This window comes from Tiliqua scincoides, chromosome 2 (assembly GCF_035046505.1).
Source record: "Tiliqua scincoides isolate rTilSci1 chromosome 2, rTilSci1.hap2, whole genome shotgun sequence".
NCBI lineage: Eukaryota > Metazoa > Chordata > Lepidosauria > Squamata > Scincidae > Tiliqua > Tiliqua scincoides.
In genome coordinates this window covers 142,418,950-142,441,331 of record NC_089822.1, presented here as the reverse complement: position 1 = coordinate 142,441,331, position 22,382 = coordinate 142,418,950, and the positions used below count along the sequence as shown (strand labels likewise).

Sequence of the window (22,382 nt, the reverse complement as noted above, 5' to 3'; positions counted from 1 at the left end):
ATCTGTCCTGTCACTTTCAAATCATCCAAAATTGGGTCACGACTCACTTGGTAGATCCCAAATTCCCAGTTTGGGAACTACTGCTCTAATTGATAGAAAGGTGCACACAAATGTTCTCTTAAGCCATGCATGCAAGATGTTCTCTTCCACCCCTGATGCTCCCTAAGGACAGTAACAGAACATGGGCTTTCTACTCAGATGGTTTACCCAAAGCCTGCAAACTCAAGAGACTGATGAGCAACTCAGGAAAGCACCTCCCAAGCAGCTACACCAATATTACACACATGGCAATGCATCTTTGGAAGCACCAGCATGGGTTTTAACTTGCTTAACTGAAATTGGTCAACATTTTCATGGAAATTGAGAACTTCGGAAATAGTTAACTTTACAAAAGAGTTCACTGTAATCTATACCGTTAATTTGGAAATGAAATGCCTGACTTTTCAGTTTTTCAAAATATCTATTGTATACATGTAGAACTATATTTTGGCCAAGGAAAAACTTCCATTTTCTACCCATCTTCAAATATCAGTGGCTTAAATTCAAAGATCTTGTAGCATGACAGCGCACTACATGCAAGGGAATGCAGATTAACCATCTTCTGTGGTGGCTGCAGTGCTTTAGGATAATAAAGCCAGTCATCAGCAGCCTTCCAGCTTGTCAAAGCACCATTTTGCTTAGGGAAGCGGTGATAAATCCCTAGCCATTTTCTGAATGCCTGTGATCTATCCAGAAGAACCAGGGTGAACCATTACCAACCACATCATTCCAAAAGTTGCAAAGCTGGGACAGCACTCTTCACATTTAGCACTGGGACCCCTTTTTTAGAATGAGAATCTGTCAGGATCCACCAGAAGTGATGTCATGGCCGGAAGTGACATCATCAAGCAGGAACATTTTTAACAGTCCTAGGCTGCAATCCTACCCACACCTACCCAGGAGTAAGTCCCATTTACTATAATTGTTAAAAGAATATATATAGTAGCTTGCTAAAATACGGGTCTGTAACATTTCTCCAAATGCAGTCACATACCATGGTGGCATCAAATCTAATATATTAAAAATAAAATATTGAAATGGTGACCCACCTGAAATTAGCTCACAAACCACCTAGTGGGTCCCAACCCACAGTTTGAGAAACACTGCACTAACTGGTTTTGGTAGCTAAGAGACTACAGTTCAGGTGAGGGAATTCTCTGTATGGGGAGAAATCAAATCTTGAGTTTCATCTTCTGTTAAGCAATCTCCAGTAGTGTGGGAAAAACAATGTCCAGGGACCCTGCAGAGTTAGACTGGATTCCTGCTACCAATAAGAAGTTGCCATTACTGTGCCCAATACCAGATGCTTCTGTATCTGCCAATTCTAGTATATGAATGTTATGGTCACATAATAAGAGCATGTGATCACCACATTTCATTTATTGTTTTAAATACATGGTTTAAAGTACAACCAGTTGGTAGGAATCTTATTGAAATGCAGGAAATCCTTCTCTAGAATCTCTAAAGAGTCAGTATGAGTCCCAAAATTCATATCCCTAATAGTACATTTGTTCTCTTATGCATCTCCTTACCGTTTCCTTGGCCCTTGCTCTTATTTTCGCAAGTTCAAATCTTTCACTAGCCTCATAAGCTCTTAGTTCATTGTCATAAGCTTTACTCAGTAGCTGAAAGGCAAAGTAAGGCCCGTTAATGTCTATAAGAAGTGCTAAGCAGTGCATAAAAATATCAAATGAAGCCATTAGCACTGCCTGAAAGGAAAGTCAAAATGACACTTGCTTTGGCAAGTAACTACAGGCAGTCAGAAGTACATGCAATTTAGAAAAAGCATTTTAGATAACAGAAAGCATCAAATGTCACAGAATCAGAAAATGAGACAAAGTACTAAGCAGTTGTTAGGTTTATCAGTTCAAGTTGTATTATGAGAACAAGATGGCAGCGACTGCATATTTTCTAGGGTGGCCACGGAATGGCACAACTCCAGCAAATTCATGATTATCTAGGTAGGCATCAGAACAATTCTACACAAAAGTCTCCCTAACCCTGCTCCTAGATCGCTTATAAATATCTAACGTTTTCTGTTGTGTTAGCAGACAAACCCTCCCCAGCTTTCTTTCAATAGGCCTCTATGCAGCCCCTGTGCTGTCAAGAAACCTTGACTGGAAGAATGCCTTTATACTGGCTAATGGGGTTACAGAGGGCATTCCTTTGCAATCCTGTTACAGTTACCTTGGCTCTTAATTTCCTCTGTTCCTCTTCATTTTGCAGACGATCACGTATTTCCCCCACTGGTCCTCTTGCATCTTTCCATAGTGCATCGTGCAACTCAGTTGACAGCTGACGGCTGGATGGAGGTGGGGAAGCTGACAGTGACCGTCGCCTGCTGGGTGACCCTCTTGGAAGTGGAGCAGCTATGAAATAAACAAGTCTTCAGCATTTTGTAACAGATACTAAAAGGAAAGGCACTTGCATACAGACACCAGTGTTGGTTCTCCAGTATAAATGTTCTTCAGCAGCCAGATAGAGCTGAACGTTTAAGAACTCCCATTTCCGAGGTCCCTCTGCCACAACTCTCCAAGAACAAATGCTCTGCTATCCCATTCCAACACTTTACATAGTATTTTTCAGCCGTGCAATTCTTACTGCTAAAATGAAGTGAGTTTTTTTTTCCAACATTCAATTTAACACTATGAAAAACACTGATTATTGCTTAAGTTCCTAGGGTTAGCCATCACTGTGACATACAATCCACCAATCTCAGAAGACTCACATTCACTGAAGAGAATAAACTTGCCTGCAGGAAAGCTACAATTCTGCATGGCTCTACACACTGAACTCTTACCTGATTCCGGTTTCATTTGACGGTAATCCATGACACTATCACTGTGCTGAGAAAGTTTATCATCTTCACTTGAGGACTCCTCCCTGCTTCTTTCACCCAAAGCTTGCTTTAACATCTGTTTAAAAGAAAATTCATTTATCTGGCAGAGTTCACTCCAGAGCTGCCAACAATAGGGCCAACCTAGTACCAACTCATATTCCAGGTGCTTAAAGAGCAGCCAGAGAATTTCTACTTTAAATACAGCCTTACATCTATTCAAAAACCAAGGTCACACACCTTGTGTCGATTTCTCAACATTTGGACACTGAAGCTTTTTGCTGCTTCCCAATAGTATGATGAGTGCACTATGCAGGAAGCACAATAGTACATACACTCCAGTTGTTTTGGTAACTTGAAACCATCTCTAAAGTAACTATTCTTCTCTTCTAAAAACTGCCTAGTGTGCACATAAAGCCCTGCAAGGAGTATCCCCTCTTCAGAGCTCCATAAGCAGGTGAATTCAGCAAATGGGTCACGCTAAATAGGTGGAAGAGGGCAAGGAAATAAGTACCTCCTCATACAACTTCTTGGCTTAGACATCAGGGGGAGCCACAATCTTCTGTTGCATCATAGGAAATGCATGGTAAGCCTGTCCTACAAAATGCAGCACCACTCTGAAAGGAGGATAGTCAGTTGCCTAGACAAGATGTTCTTGCCTCAGAATATATTGTTATGTGTGTTTTAAGCTTTGCTGAGAGTTGAGCTTCTGCTTCGATTTTTAAGCCACAAAAATAGCTGGGCAAATAGCTATGCAAATTCCTCTGCCCTGCTTGAGATCTGAAATTTCCATTTCTCACCCTATAATGGGAAAAATCTGCAGGGTGCTACCTGAACTCCTTTAATAATCTCCACTAAAGGAGAACTGCAGTCTTATCAATAGCTAGCAGGTTACAAATTACAAAAAGAACACTGGTAAATAACTAGTATCCAAGTTCTAGAGATATGACGACACTTTTAACAGATTTTTCTTGATTTATGTCCTGCTCTTCCTTTAAAAAGTGCAGAGCAGCTTACTGGAGAACCCCAGTGGTTTCTGATTCAGACACTGATCAGGCCCATATCTATTTAATCTCAATAGCCACATTGCATTGCAACACATACAACACATTACCCGCTCATAGAATCATTGGCTGATTCTAGATCATCATCAGGTTTCCCCAACAGCTGTTAATAGTACAGGAGTGCTGAAGTACCCAAGGTGATGATGTCCCCAAAAACAAGAGGTGCTTACTTACTGCATCAAGTTCATTCAGTCTGCGGGAAAGTTTCTCTGACATATTATACAGCTTTTGATTGGACAGCTCTTCCTTGGCCCATCTGTGGGAAAGAGGTTCCTCTGCAAGTGAGTCTGTGATGGAACTTTCATGCTTGCTGAGAAAACACAAAGTGTTTGATTATAAGCCTAAACTTTATCAAAATAGGGTTTAACCAAGAATAGGGCTGTAGGCAGAGCACCTGCTTTGCATGCAAAAATCTCTCGTTCATTTTCTGGTAGTTCCTGGTACAACCAAGGAAGACACCTGCCTCACAATGGAGAGCCACAGCCAGTAAGTGCCGTAGACAATGCTGACCTAGAAGGACCAAAGGCCCAACTCAGCAGAAGGCAGCTACATAAGTAAATCTCATTTCAGCAAAACTCAAGACAGTGTAGCATAGAGGACAGTGTCCCCAAACAAAGCTGAAGTTCCAGGAATCACACTGGTGACTCCAACTTCTTTAGTTCTATAACTGGAATCCTATTTCCTCAGATAGAAGAGGTCATGTTTCAAGAATTAGTACCTAGCTTTCATAAATGGAATTTTGCACAAGAAGAGAGAGGTGAAGAGTTTATTTATTTATTTATTTATTTATTTATTAGTATAATTTCTATCCCGACTTTCCACTCCAGAAAGGAGCACTCAAGGTGGCTAGCAAATAAAATATGAAAACCATGAAAAATATAAATTATAAAAATCAAACATTTAAAAACAATAAACACAAACAAAACAATTGGTCCCCCCCCCAAAAAAAATAAGGCCATGCCCCCTTGCATCAGCATTAAAAGGTTTGTGTAAATAAAAAGGTCTCAAGCCCCTGCTGAAAGGACTCTAAAGAGGGAGCTGTTCTCAGCTCTAGGGGAAGGGAGCTCCACAAACGGGGAGCCACCACCGAGAAGGCCCTCTTTCTTGCTGCCATCCCCTTCACCTCCTCTGGTGACGGCACATTCAGAAGGGCCCCCTCGGATGACCTGAGGTCAGATTGTATGGAAGGAGGCAGTCCCTCAAATACCCTGGACCCGAGCCACGTAGGGCTTTAAATGTCAAAACCAGCACTTTGAATTCAGCCTGGAAACGAACTGGCAGCCAGTGTAGCCGCCAAAGCAGTGGCCTGACTGAGTCGAACCGACGAGCCCCAGCAACCATACGGGCAGCCAAGTTCTGCACTAATTGCAGTTTCCGGACCGTCTTCAGAGGCAGCCCCACGTAAAGCGCATTGCAGTAGTCTAATCTGGATGCCACTAGGGCATGGGTCACCGTGGCCAGGTCTGAGCGACTCAGGTATGGTCGCAACTGGCAAATCAGCCGAAGCTGAGCAAAGGCTCCCCTGGCCACAGCCGCTAAAATCCAGAAGCAGCTGCAGATCCAGGATCACTCCCAAGCTGCGGACCTGCTCCTTCAGAGGGAGTGCAACCCCATTTAGAATAGGATAATAGTCCAATACCCAAGTCTTGGACTGCTGGACCAGGAGAAGCTCTGTCTTATCAGGATTCAATTTCAGCTTGTTTGCCCACATCCAGCTCCTAAGAGCCTCCAGACAGCGGTCCAGAACTTTGACTGCCTCCTTGGAATCAGGAGGAAAAAGAGCTGGGTGTCATCAGCATAGACCCCTGCATCAGCATAGCATCCACTATTAGCATGTATCAGTTTGTCATGACATTATTGGGCTGGAAGAAAGAAGCAAATACTGAGGGGTGCTAAATAAAAGTAACCAAACTTCAGCGTCTCATGGAGCACCTTTTTCTGTGAAGTAGATTCCTCTGTTTGGGTCTGGTGCTTTGTGCTGATCTGCATCTTGGCAACCTGTCCTCAGCGGATGAAGGAGCTGCTTCATACTGAACATTCTCTTCCACTTCCTGTTAAAGATGGGCAAGGGAGGCAAAAAAGCCAATACATTCAACAAAACGCCTGGTGTTAAAATCGAGCAGAGGGTCACACAATATAGTGTTTGTAATCACTGGTAGGATGTTTAAAGCAGCTTAGGGCAGAAATGCTCTTCAAAACATCGGAAGTGTGTGATGTAGTATGACTGCAATGCTGTTAGGCTAGAAAAATACAGCAAGTTCTAAGCAGCCAGCATCAAATGTGCCATATCTTTATAAACTAAACCATCTTGCCTCTAAGTACACCCCCAAAAGACAGCCTGAACTACAGTCCTTTCCATCTCAGCATTCCATCTCTCAGACAAGAGACTGTCACAAGCACTTCAGACTGCACGCTTTTCCATCATGGGAATGATATGTGGGGTACGCCCATTAGTGCAAGAAAGGAAAACAAAAACATTCTCAAGTTATGCACATCCTGTGAAGCACCATGAAAGCTTGAGTGGCAAAATGATGCAGTAAAGACAACGATCTCATCCTTGGGGATGAGCACAGCAACTGTGTGCCAAACAGCAGAGTAAACTGAACTGCAGGGGTAACAATAAATCAATGTTAATGTCTTTGGAAACTGCATTTGCTGTTTTAAAACTGGACAAAAACCATGACACAAGCATCAGATCACATTTAAGTCTTTACAAAAAAAATCTTTGCTTTATTTCCACAGAACAGAATGAATGCCTGAGAGGGAGATAAAGTGGGATATAAATTTGTAAATAAATAAAACTCCAAAAATAAAACTTTTGATGATGCAAAAGCACCAAGCAAAGGCTTTGGTCTGGCTTCCTTCCAACTCTGGGACCCAACACAACTCCATGTCCTTATCTTGGAAACACTCTATGCACTTGCTTCCCCTTAGCGCTCTGCCCACATACCCCAATACATCCCAACCTATAACCCAGCTTTGCCCCATCATTTTGGGCTTCCTACTCAATTACTCCAGCTGTTCATCCAATGTTTACCCTCTATGCCTACAACCGCCTCCTAGGACACCTGCCTGATTCTGTCTCTTGCAAATCCCTCTGCAAAACCCGATTTTTTTCACAAAGCCTTTGCCACATCCTAGTCCGCAGACCCTTCTAAAACCAAGCCTCAGGAAGTACGAAAGGAACAATATTCTTCTTGTATCTGTAGTTGCCTCAACCTTCCTCACCTCTCTGCAGTTAATTTTAGAATGTCACCCGACAGTGACCTGCCTGTGTTTTGGTCATTCTGTAAGAAGTGCCAGACACTCTGAGGGTGCTATAGAAACAAATCATCATAAGAATACCATTACTATGCACTTGTTTTAGACAGTATGAACCATGAGGATTTTAGTTTTAAAAGTGATTGATGTTGAATTTGAATTGGGCTCTGCCTCTGGTGTCTTCAGACAGAGAAGCAAATCATAAAATTAAATACAACAATTTTTTCTCATCTCTCTATACTTCACAAGCTACGCAACTAAGCATTACCGTTTCTGCACCATCTAATGTATCTTCCAGCACTGGTTCATCAGTTCCACCCGTTTTTGATTCTGGCTCATCAGCTCCAGTTGGGAGATCTGGCAACAAAAGTCACCATAAATTAATTTGGCAAATTAATTGTATTCTTGCAAATACAAGTACAGGTTGAGTTTCATTTGTGAGGGTTCTGTTCCCAGAACTCACATGGATGGCAAAAATTGCATTAAAGCAAATTCATTTAAAAAACAATGTCCCTTTGCTAGCAATTTAAAAACAGCCTTTGTGATGTAAGACAGAGTCATTAGGCAGACAATCCATCAATCATTCTCTCTCCTGGTGGTTAGAAATGCTTCACTCCCAGCCAGCCACCCCTCCCTTCACCAATGCAAAGTGATTATCTTTCTTTCACATGCTCAAGGGGAAGGGAGGGGTCGCTGGCTCAGAGTAAAGCCTTTCCAAGTGTCTGGAGAGAGATGATTGATGGATTGTCTGCAGGTTGCCCTCTCTCACATTAAGGAGGCTATTATTAAACAAGTTTTATCCTTTAATTTAAGGGGCCTTTCCCAGTGGCGTAGCTAAGGGGTGTGGGGGGGTGAGCCGCAACAGGTGATGCACAAGGGGAGATAACGCGCACTGGCGATGACGCGCACTGGGGATGATGCACTAAAATCGCGGTTTTAGGAGCAACCCCGACATGCCATATACCGTTGGATACAGAATTGCCAGCGGAATGCAATGCATAAAACCAGAGCAAAATAGCTCATTTCCTTCAAATGTTATGGCCAAAAAACCAGAAGGAAAAAATGTAGAGCCCTATGGAAAGTGAAATCAAGCCGTATCGCGTGTTTACTTGTGAGTAGATGTACTTGCCATAGTCCAATGGAAAGGGCAGGCTGAGAGGAATCCACCACCACCAGAATGGTCCTGATCCAATGAATGCAGCCCCCAAAAACACCCGGGAAGGCGATCCCTCCCTCCCAGCTGCAAATGTATTGAACCTTAGGGAAAGTGAAACAGCCTCACAGTTGCGTTTACTCATGAGTAGGCAGAAGTGCCTTGGCTTGTGATCAGGCCAGGCAAAGGGGAATGTGAGGAAACCAGAATGGTCCCAATCCGATGAAACTGGAGCACAACAAATGCTCCAGAAGGCAGCTCCCCCCCCCCACTTAAAAAAAAAAAAAAAAAAGAGGCTTCAACTGGTAAGGGGAATGTTTTCTATTTTGCACTTGTAAAGCCAGGTGGGTCTTTATCCCGATATGCTTGAAATAGAAGAACTTTAAACTGGGTACTGGAGAGAGCTGAAAATCTCACTGATTCTTTTTTGGGGAGTGTTATTGCAGGCAGATGACAGAGAAAATTCACTTGGTGGAACAGGACTGGCTCTCCCTTATTTAATTATTTCTTTTATTTTAATTTAATTATTTTTATTTATTTATTTTTATTTGCCTGATGATTTCACTTTCACCATAACATCACTTCCAATGGGTCCTGGACAGATTGTCATTCTAAAAAGTGGGTCCTGCTGCTAAAAGATTGAGAACTGCTGCAGTAAGGTGTAGTAAGTTGACACGGGGTGTGTGTGCATGTGCCTCTACTAGTTTTCAAAATCACTAAAATCAGAGTATGGAGGAATAATACCATCATGTTATCAATCAATATCAATCAATGCGTAATTTCATGCAGAATGCAAACCACATTGAAATATCTGTGTTCTATCAAAAGGTGCAGCCAAAAAACCAGTGGGGGAGGGGCGATGGTACATCACCACGCCCACCACCTGGGTGGTGTTGCCCCACCCACTGCATGGGGTGATGCGCAGGCCTCCCACACCGAGTGACGCAAATCCTAGTGACGCCACTGACCCTTCCCATTGCATTGAGAGAAAAATTCGTGGACTTTTCCATGACGGAAAAATCCATGGATAATTAGTTCATACCTGCAATTGCATGCATGACTGTCTCTCTACAACAGTAAGAAAAGCAGTTTTTTTAAACTGTGATTTTAAAGGGATGCATTTCCCCCTTCTCCAGGGATCAGCACATTCCTTCTCATTTGCAGTGGTCATTTGTGTTGTCAAATTTGAGTATAAAAAAAATCAGTGTATAACAAGTGTATAATTGGACCTATATAGGCAATTCCTAGTCCCAAGGAGAGAAGAGTACTTTCGACAGTAAATGGCAACAGAGAAAAAATTGGGATTGAAGACATTACAATTAGAAAGCCAGTTCCACATGAGCACTGAAGCTTTTTATAAAGTTTTACTGGGATAATTTGCAACAGGATTTATTACTTGTAAATTTAACTCAAATATCTCCTGCTCACCCCTTTCCCCCCCAGTATTTGCTATCTCAGGCCATGCCTCTCATCGAGTGGTTAACCATAGTTTTGGGAATGGGTTTGTGTCCAGCAGCATTTACTGCTAATGTGTGTTCAAGCAGTAACATTTATTAAGAATGGATATCTCATTAGTAGAGAAAAGACTTCAGGATTAGCTAGTCTCAAGGGAACTGAATTGTTTTGTCAACAAGGGTTGTACATGTGGTCACTAAGGAAGGCTATGCTCACTCAATCTTAGATCTGTGGCAAACTAGTTTAATTGTTATGGCTTTCCCCAAGCAGTTTTTGAGAATAGTTGCTCTAGATGGAGATAAAAGAATTCAGGAGAAACTGGTAAGCATATAGCGCAATATGCCTTTAGAGCTAGAGCATTTTCATAGTGCACTACATTAAAAAACAAAACCAGACAAACTGGTAAACAGACAGTCGCCCAAGCACTGGTTTTTCAAATGCCTGTTTTATCTCATGTCATCAATTCAGAGTAGCAAAACACCTGTATTTAAAGAGATCATATATTTGAAATATAGTATTTCAAATTAGGAATCAAAGGTTTGTTCCTACCAGAAGTGACCTTTGACAGAGAATGGATGCCACCTGAAGGAGTTTCAGACTTTTGCTCAAGGGGTTCCTCCACCTGCAGGAAAGTTGAATATGCAATTTTACAAAATAGTTTTTTTGATGTACCAGTACATAAAACCTAAACCAGAAATGAATACAGAGATGCACATGATAACTGTTAATTTTCATATAATTTAACTCACACAATATTGATACACATAAATGAAAATGGGAGTAAAATGAATTTCAGTATTCAGCATGTCGCACCCACAGATTCCCGTTCTTTGGAGCAAGGACAACTGTGGCTGCTACCCAGCACATTTTATACTTTTTCTTCCAATATGGTATTATCAAAGATATATTTTGATTGAATTCTGTTATCCAAAAATTGAGGTCTTATTAATTTTCAGAAGAGATTTTAATCTTATTTTTCTCTTTTCCCTTCTGCCACTATACCATGATTGTTAGCTTTACCATATAGAGAACACTCCAAATTCTATTCACTATGTCAGATATGGTCAGCCCTTTAGTCATTTTCTAGCAATTCTTCATGTAAATAGTAGATTAACCTCTACTTCTGGATGTATACTTCAAACATTATTCCCTAAGTGGGCAAAATAAAGCCCCAAAGCCAGATTCAGCCCTTGACAGCCTATGATCTGACCCTTCAAGTGCCTCCCCAACTAGTAATCCAGCCCTTAGTACCTTCTCCCCTGTACAAACACTGTATTGCTGTATAGCATGAGCAATAGCATGCCCGGTCTGGGAGAAGGCCAGGTGTAAGAGAACTAGCAGTAGAGAGTGCAAGAAAAGCAAACGTTTTGTTTTCCACCCCAGAGCTACAAACCTGGAATCATAATTATGAGGATAATTCAAACAAGTAGTATACATTATGGTCTCTTAGTCTATAGGATTTCCACACCCCAATATGGTCCTTGCACCAAAATGCTTGCCCTGCCCTAAAAGATATCTTGGCTTCTGGGACCAAATATGAAAAAATAAAATAGCAGCCATCTCTTTCCAGAAATCTTGAATCTTGTGTTGGGAATGCATCCCATTTGCAGTGGGTGTAGACCACCTCCAAAATGCTCCTAATTTTTCTATTTGATCAGACTATCCAGGGTATGAGACTATTTCAACAAGACTTTATAATGATTCTCTTAAATCAGCTGAGACTGATTGATTCAGTTGATTTGCCCCCCTCCAGTTCTTATGTCCCTCCCTAAATTCTCCAGTTATCAACTTTGTCCTCCTTCTCCAATAGCCTGTCAATACTAATACATGTCATTCTCCCTATCCCTAATGAAAACCTATTGGGGAAAGTAGAGGGTCAGTATGCCACTGAGATGAGATGTTCTACCAACCTGTAAAGAAAGAGGATTGGGGATGACAAACCAAGGGAAAGTGTGGGTGCACAGTGGTGGGCAGCCCAATCCTAACCAGCACTGGTGCAGCAAAGCTGTATGACCCATGCTGTATCCAGTACAGAGAAGGAGCAGGATGGAGATCTCCTCGGGGTAAGGGAGGAGAAACCCTAGCCTGAGTTAAACCCTACCCTGTACAAGAGACTACTTGGATCTGCAACTAGCTAAATTGCTGGCCTAAGTCCAAGATGACCTGTGTCAGGCTTTCAAGCCCAGGAGAGGGAATAGGATATGGTGTAGGCCAGCACTGCTGATTTTGTCCTCTCCTGGGTCTGAACCACCCCCCTTTGCCCTCCCCCACCCTGTTATACCTCCTCCTCCTCACCTCCTGTGCCACCAAGTGGGAGCTTACCTGCTCCCTGAGGCATAGGTTCTGGATTCACTACTGGCAAGATGGCACAGACTTTCCCATCAGTACAGCCTACTCACCAGGTGCCACAATCGTGCTCTATGGCATGTTCACGACATCCTAGGTTGTGCCAGCATAAGGCAAGATTAGAATTGCGCCATAAATTGTAAAGTACAATATGCAAGACTGTAGAATGTTTAGTCCTCACATGTTAGGTTGCTGCCTAACTTACAATCCAGTCATGGACCAATGTGTAACTGTTTTAACTCTTCTCTTACACCAAAGGTTTTTTGATCCTAGAATAGGTACCCTGAAAATACAAATGTTGACAATATAATTAGGAACAAGGAAAGCTTTGCCACTTACGTTAGAGCCAAGTCCTTGAGGTTTTGTGGGCACATCATTCGTCACCACTGAAGATCTGCCTGAACTTTCATTGTCTTTTTCAGCCGGGTAAAGGGCCCTAGCTGCAGAAGGCTGGTAGGGTGGCTGCAAAGGAATAGCTGGGCGAATTGGTTCACCAAGCTTCTTAGCATTAGAACTCAACTGCTCTCTAGGCAACTCAGAAGTTTTTGCTGCTCCTTAGAAACAAAAACAATTTAAGGTTGCAGGTTTTGCACTTTTCTCCTGGGAGCAAGTCCCACTGAGTTTAGTAAAACTTTTTCCCCCCAAAAGTGCTTATTTGATTTTCTAGCTACAAGGTATAAAAACTGCCCCAAAAGGGAAAAGTATAAGTACATTCTGAAGTAACAATCTTCCTGCAGTATAAGACATGGCAGAATAGTGCCAATTAGTTCAGTTCAGTTTTATTATGGTCACCGACCAGCATAAAAATAATACATTCATAGTATACAACTGAACATACATCCTAACATAGCACATCACAGCATCCTAACATAGGCACTTAACATAAAATACTAACAATTAATAAACCTAAGTCTAGATTAGTTATTGTGGACTGAACAGAGTACAGTAACTGAGGAAGGTACTTCTGAAAGTCTTCTAGTTCATATTGAATTAAAAACTTATTCAGAATAGAAATACTCCTCTATGAGCAACCTGGAAGGCCACAATCCACTCTCTTCCTCCTGATGCTAACTGCAGTGGCTAAAAATTTAGCCACTCTCCGTGTTACCTCTGGATTTGCATCTGATAGAAGGAAATGACTATAATCTTGACCTGGGCATTTGGTGAGCTCTTCTAACAAAGGGGAGATAAGGGATAACTGTATATCCTTATAAAAAATGCAATCCAGCAAAACATGACTGGTGGTTTCTGGTTGGTTTGCCCCACAAGGACACAGTCGCTCCAAAAATGGGACCTTCCGAAAGCGTCCTTCCACTACAGCTGAGGGCAAACTATCACACCGCCCCAATGTAAACATCCTTCTCTGGCTTGGGATTTCCAACTGGAAAAGGTAGGGAGCTGGGGCAGCTATACATCTGAGCTCCTCCTTGATACAAAGCTTTCTGACATTATTAAGGTCTTCCTGGCGCTCTATGTCAAAGATCCGCTGCTTAATCCTAACTACTGCCTGAGCCAATCCCATATCAAACAAAAATGGCATGGAAAATCCCAGAGAGGACAGTTTTCATTCCAGCCCTTTAATCCACCTGGATTTATACTCATCTTGGAGGATTAGGGGAGCAAACCCAAATGAGTATAGGTGCAGTCTTAACCAGTAAGAGCAAATGGCCATCCAGACACCGGCCTCTATCCTAATCAGGCCTGATTCCAGACGTAAAAAAGTGTTCGAGACAGTACTGGATACACTAAAGGTGGCCCTAATAAACTTAGAGTGGACACGCTCCATTATCATGATGTTGGGAAAAGGTTCCAACTGCGCTCCGCACACTAATTGGGCCATCACCTTTGCCTCAAACAATTTAAGGGCTGCTGGCAGATACTGGGCTCCTTTACTTTGCATAAATTGGAGAACAGAAGAGGTCTGCTGACCGCTTAACGCTATTCTCCATGCGCTTTCCTAGAACCATTTGTATGGAATACCACACCCAAATATTTAAAGTGGGACACCTGCTCTATTTTATAGCCATTGATCTTCCAGCACCGAATTTTTGGTTTCCTGGAGAAGGCCAAGATCTTAGTTTTACTATAATTTATCACCAGCTGATTTTCCTTGCAATACACATTCAGAGAGTTCAGAGCTCTTTTAAGGCCAATAGGTGTTCTAGACAGAATAACTGCATTGTCTGCATAAAGACAGATGGCAATAGGCCTCCCAGCTAATTTAGGGGGATGGAAGTTGGGATTTTGTAGATGGTCAACCATCAAATTGATACAGAAATTAAAAAGAAGCAGGGCCAGAATACAGTGCTGCTTCACCCCCTTTTGAGTTGGTACCACTTTAGTGAGGTGACCTTGCAGACTGCATTTTAATTTTAGTGAAGTATCTCTATGCAAGGCCTGTGTAAGAAAAAGCAGGCGCCAATCAATGTTAGTAGCCTTCAACTTCTCCCATAGTTTAGTTCTTGAGATGGAGTTGAAAGCAGCCTTTAAATCTATAAAGGCTGCATAGAGTGAGATATTTCTCTACAAAGTGTTGAAGTACCATGCACTGGTCGATTGTGGATCAACCCTCCCTGAAACCTGCCTGCTCCTCTGCTATTATGTTCTCTTGATTTAACCAATCCTTGAACTTCTCCTGCAAACGCTTTGCATACAATTTGCTGATAATATTGAGTAAACTTATGGGCCTAAAATTGGAGGGGTCATTTTTCTTCCCCTTTTTGAAAATAGGGACAATAATTGCCATCCCCAGCCTGTTGGTATGTGACTGGTTTTATCAATATAAGAAAATAACAAAGCCAGTACTGGTGCCCACCAATCTAGATTGTTTTTAATTAACTGCGGGGGAATAAGGTCTTCTTCGGGAGCCTTTCCATCCTTCAACTGAGCGACCAAACTATGTATCTGATACGACGACTGGAGGCGAAGCAGCAGTCTCCTCCAGACCACTTAGAGTCTCACTAGGGACAAAGTCTAGGTCATTATATAATTCATGGAATTGCTTCTCCCAGCTACTAGCGCCAATTAATAACATGGATCGAATCACAAGATGTAGTTCAGAACATCCTTCCATAGGACAACTGTTGTATAGCCAGACAGCTTAACAAAGCATTTTTATCCTAATATGATAAGAAGAAAGGAAACTAAATCCTAAAGACATATCGGGCTTGGTTTGACTCTTAGCAGACTGAAGTTCAGAAGTAAGGCTATTTCTCAGTTGTAAACTTTGGTTGAAACATTTGCTCCAAAATGATATCATCAATATAATTCTTCCTCTTGGCATTTGCCACTTGTCTAGGAATTCAGGTTATAACGAATGCAGCAGAATACAAAAAGAATGTTAAGACAAAAATCAGCATCTTGAATGTCACCACTCATCCTAACACAAGAATGAAAGCTTGCACACCAGTGCTTCACATCTGTTTTTGACTTTAAGCAGGATAAAATTGAATCTTTAAGCTTGTGTTAAGTTTCTTAAAATATGGATGCCAGGCAGCTCAATCCTAAAGGTGGTGCCGCCACCAGGTGCAGCAGCACCAAAGCAGCAACCACTGCTTCTTGCAGCAGCTGCTGGAGGTCTCCTGGGGGAAAGGAACTTTCATCCCCTTCCCCCAAGGAAAGCCCCAAGCCCCACTTCAAGTCTGTGCCGACTATTTTATCGGTGTAGACTTGAGACACTCCATGTCAGGCCTTCTGGCCTGACATGGAATTCAGGATCCGGTGGAATAGGGCTCCGCTAGTCCCCCTGCCCCACTTCCTCCCCCGCCCGAGGCCCTCATCACTGCCCAGAGCTCTTACCTAGCTTCCAGACGGCAACCGGCTGGTGCTAGGCTCAGCGCCAACTGGCACTGGGCCAACACCGACTCAGCACAGGGTGTCATGGTCTTGCCTTATGGCACATTTGCGACACTCAGTGCCAGTGCTGGCCCAGGTTAGGATTGGGCCCTCAGGTTGCAATCCCACATACACTTACCCAAGAATAAGCCCCATGGAAGACAGTGTGACCTGAGTCAACATGTATCGGATTGTACTGTAATATCTAATGCTATTGATGGACATTTCCTAACATTTTTTATCTTGAGTTTAACATTAACAACAGCATATATAATATGGGTGATAAGATTTACTTCTGAACAGACATGTATAGGATTGTGCTGCTAGTGGCACAAGTAATGTACTTCATCCTACTGCTGGAGAATTTTTTTAAAATCATAGGTTCCAACTTTGAAAAAGTCAGTTATTTATGGGATTTCATAAAATTCCAGTAGAATATGCTGACTAAAGAGAACAGATCTTACAGAACGTAGATTCTGTTCAAAACTGTCACAATATCTGAAAGTTTACATTTCACTGGATAAGTGCAGATGGGCACAAGTAAGAAAATAAAGCCATGGTATAACCTCACTACTAGATCATCAAATGAAGGAAAAACTCAACTGGAAAAAAACAGAAAGGAACCCCTATTGGATAGCTACTACATTCCCTACTAAAATTTCATTTCATTTTACCTTTATTGGCATAAAACTAAAATAAAAACAGCAGAAGAGAGGCCAAGGTATGTGTACAGATATTTCTGCAGCTACTGATCATACACTCACCTTCTAATTCAATGCCAATTGCCCCTCTGTGGCTGGAAGGTTTGTTAAGTTCTTCATGTTCTGTAGTCCTCCTTAGGATTTCTTCTACTGATAACTCTTTGAAAAATAGAAATTTTATTAATGGCATTCAAATGCTCAGGGTGGGAGCAAAATCTGTACTGATCAGGCTTGCACAATTCAGACACTATGCTATTCTGTTTGGGCTAAATTTGTTAATCATGTACACACAGGGCCAACCCAACCATGAAGTGAGCAACATGGCTCACATCAGCAGCAAGTGTATGAGAGAGCTTGCCATCGCCCACTTCTGCCTGCTGTGGATGGAGCCACATTGATCTGCCTCCTACTTGCTAAAAGCAAGTGAGACACAGATCATCCACTTCCTTACCTTGTTCAGTCATGTGATGAGGTGACTTTGCAAAAAGAACCAATTGTGTGAGGAGGAAGCCACATGAGTGGCTTTTGGGGGGTGCCATGGCAGAGGTGGCAGCAACATGTCAGGGATAGCAGCAGGCAGCAGGCCTGTTGGCACTATCCCCCTGTGTGTACAAATTAGCTTAGCTGAATGTTCTCGTTTCAATCCAAATCTTTATCTTTGTAAAGATTGTTGTCATGTTTATCAGACACTCCTGATTCTATTAAATCTGAAGCAGGCAACATGTATCAGTTATCTTCCATTTAAGACATAACCATGTATTTATAAAGTGCCAAATGTGTGATTTCAAACATAAGTTACCTCTTACTTGAGAAATCATGTAGACCAGGGGCAGGCAACCAACACATATACGTGAACTACTTAACAAAATGACTGACTGCCAAACTGCTACTTCCCTCTTTCCTGCTCCTGCCTGCTGGGTCCATTCTTTCCCACTCCTCCAGACAGCAGGTCCCTGTCCTCCCCCATGGGCAGCCTGGCCTGATTTGAGGCTGCCGGCCAGCATGGTCAGCTCTGCTCCTTAGTGGGGTTCCTTGGGAGGGGAAGCCACAGGGCACCACATGGGAAGGGTGGCAAAATAGCTTCCATAACCCCATAGCCAGTGCTGCAGCCCACCCTCATCTGCTTAAAAAAGTAGTGGAGGAAAGTGGGCAGCCCTTGGAGTGGCTCCGTCTGGACTGGAGCCCAAGTCTATCTGCCCAGTGAACCTTGGTCACAGAGACTAAAGTTCAATCAGGAGTTCAGCTCTACCTGCCTGGTTCACCTGGGCTCTGAAATTAAGGTAGAGTTCCCCCCCCCCAAAAGCACAAACACTGGATACAACCCTGGTGTCACCCCTCCCAGTGTGTCAACTTCCCAACACTTTATTGGTTCCATGCTGTGTCATAACAGCATCTCATTGGCTCTTTGGACAGTCTCATTGGTCTGTTTTGACCTAAAGGAATTGAATTTTTGCTACATAAATGTACTTTGTTGCATTTTTTGTTTTCTGGTTTTTTGGCCATAACTTTTGATAGAATTGAGATATTTCACTCTGGTTTGTTTCATCACATTCTGCTGTGAACTATGCATCAAATGATATAACATGATCCTAACAACCACAATTTTAGTGATTTTGGTCACCAGTGATATCAACCCCCAAGGGTGGCACCTGACCAGTACCAATACCTGTATGGGCAGGCAGTGGCCTCTCATCCTGGTGGGAGAGGGTTCAGCTGCCAGACAGGGTAAGTGCAGCACCCAGCAGCAGGGAGGTGGACCAGGGCTGGAGGGCAATCCAGGACCAGGAGCAGACGCTGATCCTATATCCCGTCCCAAACCTGAAAGTCCTACACAGGACTACTTGGTTCTGTGCTAGCAATTGAGCTGTGTGGATCAGAGTAGACCCATAGCAGTTGCTGGGGCTTGACACAGGCAAGAAAACAAATGTTTCCTTACCTCGAGGGGACCTCCAGCTGCCTCCCTGCTCATGCAGGATACAACTGCAGCCATTGTGGCACTGCTGAATCATAGCATGGGCAGTTCCATTAGGATTGGGTTGGCCATCTATTAATTTGGGAAACACTTTCTTGAGATAAGCTATATCCAATTCATGTGGTAAGGTAGGGCATACCAATAGCTTTCTGCATGCAAACAACCATCATGCAGACTATATAATGTGGTCTTAACATGGTGGCCATTTTGTTTCTCACATTTAGCTACTTTCTTTTTCTTGCATGTTTTACTCACCTTCATTTCTTAGAGAAAACAAATAAGCTGTGTCACCAAGCTTAATTAGCTCACTTGTAGATTCTGAACCATCTCCTTTCCATGATGGAGGAACAATCTCAGATGACAGTGAAGACCTAAACAGAACATATAGAAGCAAGCTTTTTTATAGTTTGGCCACAAGGTGGCGCTTCTAGCTCAGAAGTGCATAAGTAATTCAAACAATATATATTTATTAACTCAGCGGGCCAGCTCAGGGTATTATTCACAGAAAAGAGTTTTCTTTTCTACACCCACTTACCTGGGAGTCACTGAAATAAATGGGACTTATTTCTGAGTAGCTTGTGCTGCAAGACCATCCGCCATATGAAATGCACTTAAATCTAGTTTTATATGCAACTCTGGTTCACTTCTCAATTGTGAATAATTTCATAACATTTGAGTTGTCTAGTTATGCCTTAACTTAGGAACAGGCATACTTAGGGTAGTTACAGTTCATTTCTCTAACCATGTTTAAAGCAAATTTAAGAGAGCTTATTTCCTGTAAAGGTGCAACATGACCCATTTAATCAGGAGTAAACTTGATCTGCTCAGTAAAGTATCTTCCAACTAAATGTGAACTGAAATGCAACCCAAAGTGAGTTTAGGACTGAAGTCTCTCAATCCAAAGTTAGGGCCACAGGACATACTGGGTAAGACACATATTTGCCGCTTGAGATTTTTTTTTTTTTAAAGAAACAAACAGGGTTTTTGTGCATGCAAAGTAATCCCAAACTTCAACAGGGAGGATTGGGGGGGGGGGTTAGCCCCCACTGCCATTCCTATCCCTAACAAACAAACACACACACTTTATAGTTTAAAAATATGCTTCTATTGACTTTCAATTGAATCTTTTTCAAAAACTATTAATAGCATGCAGAGGGTTGGGGAACAGTATGTGCATTAAGTATAGGAACTGCTGCAGAGGCCAATTACTAAAGCCTGCTACCCCCCCCCCACTGCAATTTTAGGTCATTTTGTGTGTGCATGCGCACCCATACCCCTTGTTTTAAAAAAAGAGCCAGCATTTAATCAGGCCCAAAGGCCTTTCAAGGGCTCATCTAGTTCTTTTTGAAAATCTCTTCTCAATCTCAGGATTCTTCCTGCAATCTTAACACATGCTCTTGCCCTACTTGTAATGCAAATGAAGAAGATAGCTACAGAAGATAGGCACGAAGGCTGTGCAGCCTTGCTCCCTTTTGCTACAGTGGCTTTAAGGAAATGGCACCAATCCCAACATCACTACTCAAGGATGCAAGCACACACAATAGCAATACATTTAAGTCAAGTCATGTTGAATCAATACACCACTTTTCTGTTTCAATGACAGTCTGTTTATAACAGCAAAACCCACCAGACAAAAAGCAAGAGAAGTCCATGGATACAACAAATCATAAACACAGTAAATAACCAAACAACTTCCAGAAGAGAAGCCACATTTGTTTGTTGCAGCGAACACAAAGAGGCTTAAAGCACCTTAAAGTTTAACCAGTATTTCACCATGAGCTTCTGCATTTCAGATGCAAGAAATGAAACCCTTAGTAGGCAGATATGTGCAAGGATAGAGAAAGAAAAATGTGGTACAATTTGAAATGGGCAGTTGGAGATATAACTTATATATGGGTGGAAATTTAGATCATTAAGATATAAAGTTGTATTCAGAATATTTGCTACATTAGAGGCCTTTTTTATCTGTACTTTATATGTATTTTTAAATGTTTTTTTCTGTTTATTATAATAAAGACTATATAAAAAGAAAAGAGTTGTATAATGTGGAGTCAAAGGAAAATGACAATGGAAGAGATGCAGACAATAGCCACTATTATGTAAAATACAATGATGATTCACAACATTTGATCTTAGTTAAAGCTGCCTCCCTTGCTCTACTGGTTTACTTAAGCATTGAGGCAGGAGCAATGGCTTCCTCTTAGAGACTGTAAAGGTGGGTTTAGATCTGTGAACAAAGAGAAAAGGGTCATGGAACTCTGAGAATTCCATGAGTTTTAATGAATAACTATTCTTATGTGAAATTAAATACATGACAGAAGTGCACTATTATATCAGTAACATAATACACTGGAAAGATGATAAGGTCTTGGTTGATACAGTGCTATGGCCTCTAACATTTTAATGACAACTAAAGGATAATTCAGTCAGAAGACAAAAGCAGTCAGAGAAAAGGGCACATGAAAAGGACTCAGGCAGAGGTGAGCCAGTGGGCCAGTTAATTTGTGAATGTAATTAAAAGTGCCTCAAGAGCCACAATGACTCAATTATCCCAAAGGTCAGGCATGTTGTTGTACAGGCCTGCTCTACTTAGCATTTACATTGTAGAATGCTAAAGCAGTATGAATAAAACATTAAGCCACTGGTTCTCATCCTGTGGTCCTTGAGATTCTGAGAAGTGGTTTGCGAGATCAAAAAAAAAAAAAAAGGATCACTTTTGATCACTTCAAGCATCATGATGAGGGAGTACTCCCCCACAGACCACCAGAGAAGGTGAACAGAATTTGTAGCCATCAATGAAGCGTCAGCTGCAGATGTGAGCAGTCCACTATCCACCATCTCCGGTAGTCCATGGAGGGAGATACTCGCTTTGGAGATGCTTCGCCACGGACCACCAGATAACAGATCACCTGCAGCTACAGCTGGCAACAAAAGCAGCAACCCAGAAATCTTATCTATAAATAAACCTAATAAATCTCTAATTACAAATTTAATTGTATTTTTTGTGTGCATGGGAGTAGTGTGGTCTATGATAATTCCAATTTTTGCCTCAGTGGTCCACGAGCTCCTAAAAGTTGAGAATCACTGCATTAAACCAAATAAGCACTGGGAATTAGTAACCCAGGCTGTAGCTATCTGATATAAAAAGATACATTGAAGCAATTCCTGGATTATATCCTCAAGTCTTCTTCTAGTTGTAGAAGGAGAACCACATGCACAAGAGGAAATATTTGGGGAGTGGGGTGCAACGAGCTGCAGAATGGAGGGGAAATTGATAAATAACCACTCTTGCCCTTGGTGCAAACAGGGCTTCTCCCATGAGTGAAAGACACCCACAGAATACAACCATCTTTAAGTGTTATCTGTTGGAGATAGAATAGAAACAATACAAAACAGTACATCCAAGTTACTTCAGACTTTACAACGGCAAATTCTGAACAGATATTCTGATTTCATGCAGGTAAAGAACCACACATTCTTTCACCTATGTTGGTATTAAGGAAGATGCCTTCAAGATGTGAAACTTTAACCATGCTCCCAAGGTACTGGCAGCTTGTTAACACATCCCAGAATATACTGGGCCAGATACCAAGAAAGTATGCCATCTGAACCTATCTGCTCAGCAGATAACACCTGCACATGTTCATTTTGCACATTATACTGAATATGCAAAATATAACCATAATTGCATCAGTATCAATATCTACATCATTTACACAAA

General features: G+C 42.0%; 1 protein-coding gene across 2 annotated transcripts in view; it reads right to left on the bottom strand.

Annotated features, from left to right (window-relative positions):
• The window catches only part of CEP95 (centrosomal protein 95), a 57,241-nt gene that overhangs the window by 13,125 nt on the left and 21,734 nt on the right, over window positions 1-22,382 (bottom strand). For both annotated transcript variants that reach the window (XM_066613557.1, XM_066613556.1), the window contains exons 6-15: window positions 18,917-19,032; window positions 16,753-16,848; window positions 12,494-12,708; window positions 10,358-10,430; window positions 7,469-7,557; window positions 5,872-5,990; window positions 4,114-4,249; window positions 2,840-2,954; window positions 2,227-2,408; window positions 1,572-1,664 (exon numbers count right to left, since the gene is read on the bottom strand). In XM_066613557.1, the coding sequence (XP_066469654.1) occupies window positions 1,572-1,664; window positions 2,227-2,408; window positions 2,840-2,954; window positions 4,114-4,249; window positions 5,872-5,990; window positions 7,469-7,557; window positions 10,358-10,430; window positions 12,494-12,708; window positions 16,753-16,848; window positions 18,917-19,032 (1,234 nt within the window). The remainder of the gene's footprint in view (window positions 1-1,571; window positions 1,665-2,226; window positions 2,409-2,839; window positions 2,955-4,113; window positions 4,250-5,871; window positions 5,991-7,468; window positions 7,558-10,357; window positions 10,431-12,493; window positions 12,709-16,752; window positions 16,849-18,916; window positions 19,033-22,382) is intronic.